This window comes from Plectropomus leopardus, chromosome 13 (assembly GCF_008729295.1).
Source record: "Plectropomus leopardus isolate mb chromosome 13, YSFRI_Pleo_2.0, whole genome shotgun sequence".
Lineage (NCBI taxonomy): Eukaryota > Metazoa > Chordata > Actinopteri > Perciformes > Serranidae > Plectropomus > Plectropomus leopardus.
This window is the reverse complement of record NC_056475.1, coordinates 95563-98062: the sequence shown is the minus strand read 5'-3', so window position 1 is coordinate 98062 and position 2500 is coordinate 95563. Positions and strand designations below refer to the sequence as shown.

Sequence of the window (2500 nt, the reverse complement as noted above, 5' to 3'; positions counted from 1 at the left end):
CAGAGCGGTGCCCGCCATGATAGAGGAGCAACAAGAAGAAGAGGAGGAGAAGGAGAGTTTCTCCTGCTCTTCCCGCCACTCGGACTGACTCTCTCTCCTCGTGCGCTCTGTCCCACTCACAGCCAATCAGAGGACAGCCAACCACACGCACGGGCCGCACACGGACAGCGTTCCCATTGGCTGAGAGCCGGTTCGGGGGCGGGGCTTCTGGAGTCTGACAGGTGAGTGATTGACAGCCTGGATTTATTTTATTTTAATTTTGAACTAAAGAAAATAAAAAGGACTGAGGATAAGTTAGATAAGTTAGATTGCGAGATTAAATAAAAAGTAATTTTATGGAATTGAGCTCGTGATATTATGAGAATTTAAGAGACCATTTAACCCTTTGAAACCTCAGCAAATTGATTTGATTTTTTTTAAACTTGGAGAAAAAGGGCAGTGATCAGCTTGGTGAGAAATGTCCCACTAATTAAATATAAAAAATGTTTTTACAGTCATCATGATTATGTATTTAAAATGTGTGTTTTTTATGGCATGCATTTTTTTTCTCGTCATTTTTTCTCTGGGTTTAGTTGTTTTTTTGTACGTACCTTTTTTGTGTTTGTTTTGCTTATTTTCAGGTAATTTTTGGCACCTTTTCACTAGTTTCTGCTAATTTTTGGGCCTTGTTGATAAGCTTGTTGGCGTCTCCCTTTCTGTTTTTGAAAGGAAAGGTTTTAAAGGGTTAACTGAGCAAAAAATAATTTAACATTTATCTTTAACATCCTGTCAAACGGCCTGCAACACACAACTTCAGCTGCTTTCACCGCTCACACACTTTTCACCAACGTTCACACGTTCAGACTGTTGTTGTTCATCCATGTTTATTTGTCCACACTCGTGTCATAAATTCACATTTTAATCTCACGAAGAGACGCTCCACCTCGTTCATCAGCCGAGCTTCAAATTAAAAGCATCAAATTAACCTTTACACAGCCAAGAAAATTAAATGTCAGCACAGAGTCCCTGAATGCATCACATCCACATTATCTATTGATCTAATGTCCCTGAATGCATCACATCCACATTATCTATTGATCTAATGTCCCTGAATGCATCACATCCACATTATCTATTGATCTAATGTCCCTGAATGCATCACATCCACATTATCTATTGATCTAATGTCCATGAATGCATCACATCCACATTATCTATTGATCTAATGTCCATGAATGCACACCCACATTATCTATCCATTGTAAATCTAAATCCGGATGTTTGTTATAATATTGATATCGATTCTCATATCGGCATGATTATTGATGACAGATAATTCTAACCGTTATAACTGATCTTAATAATACTCATACTGATCCTGTTATTGATCGTGTTAATTAACGCTCAAGTTTCATGTATTTTAACTCTAAGCCCCGCCTCTAGAAGACACTGTGAGCCAATCAGCACAGAGACGATCACACGTCTGACCTGGTTAAATTCCTCATTTTTGGGTTTCGGATTTCAGTTTAACAAAAACATGAAATCTGAGACGGACTCGAAATAAAGTCTGATAGTTTTTTTAGGAAAGTAATTTTCTGTCACCAAACTCTTGGTTCAAGGTTGTCCTCGTCCATCTCTGGAGGTTCCCGTGCAGACAGGAAATGTTTTGGCAGCTGATCAGAGCCGTCCAATCAGCACACAGCCCTCGTTAACACCTCGCGCTAACGAGCTACAAAAGGCCGTTTAATGTTGGGAACAGAAGAGAGGAGCACTTTCTTTTCCTTTTCAACACTCTTCAAAGAAATTTCAGCCCTCACACACACACACACACACACACACACGTGCACACAGACACAGAGCAGATCAGTTACAGTCAACACGTCGTCAGATATTTGAAAAATCTGCAGTGATTTCTATTTAGTTTTACTCATAATATTTGTCTTATATGTTCATTATTTAAGAGAAAAATGGAATACTGAAAAAATAAAGAAGATGATGTGGAAACAGTGTTTAGAAATTACAATAATTCTGTGACATAATTTTAGACATGTAATAATAATAATTAGCTATGGATATAGTTTCTCCCTCGCTCTTTCTTTTTAACCGAGACATTTTCCTTTTCTTTTCTTTTTTTTTTGGTTTTTAAGAATTAGCAAAAAATTGGGAAAAAAAAAAAAAAAAAAAAAAACAAAGTACAAGAAAATAACCTGAAAATTGGTAGATAGAAAAGAAATAAAACAATAAAAACAAAATAAAAATGACAAAGAAAACAAAAAAAAAAATAGGATTTGGCCTAGAAAAGGTGCTTAAAGATGATAATAATTCTGTAACCTAATTTAAATATTTAAATAAAATGTATCAAATCAAATTTCCTTCTGCTCGTTGCCCTTTTCTGTGTTTGTGAAAGAAACTGCCTCAGCATGCCCAGAACTCAAAGGGTTAAACACCTGTGAGAGGTGCCAACAGAAAACAGGAGTTACTCCAGGAGAGGAGGAGAGGAGGAGAGGAGGAGAGGAGAGAA

At 37.1% G+C, this 2500-nt stretch overlaps 1 protein-coding gene across 1 annotated transcript in view; it reads right to left on the bottom strand.

Moving 5' to 3' along the window:
* LOC121952662 (dachshund homolog 2-like) overlaps nt 1–49 on the bottom strand; it is a 15602-nt gene extending 15553 nt beyond the window's left edge. Inside the window, exon 1 of the mRNA XM_042499464.1 lies at nt 1–49. This exon is cut by the window's left edge and continues 551 nt beyond it. Within this exon, the coding sequence (XP_042355398.1) occupies nt 1–18 (18 nt within the window). The 5' untranslated portion in view covers nt 19–49.
* Between the last annotated feature and the right edge of the window lie 2451 nt (nt 50–2500).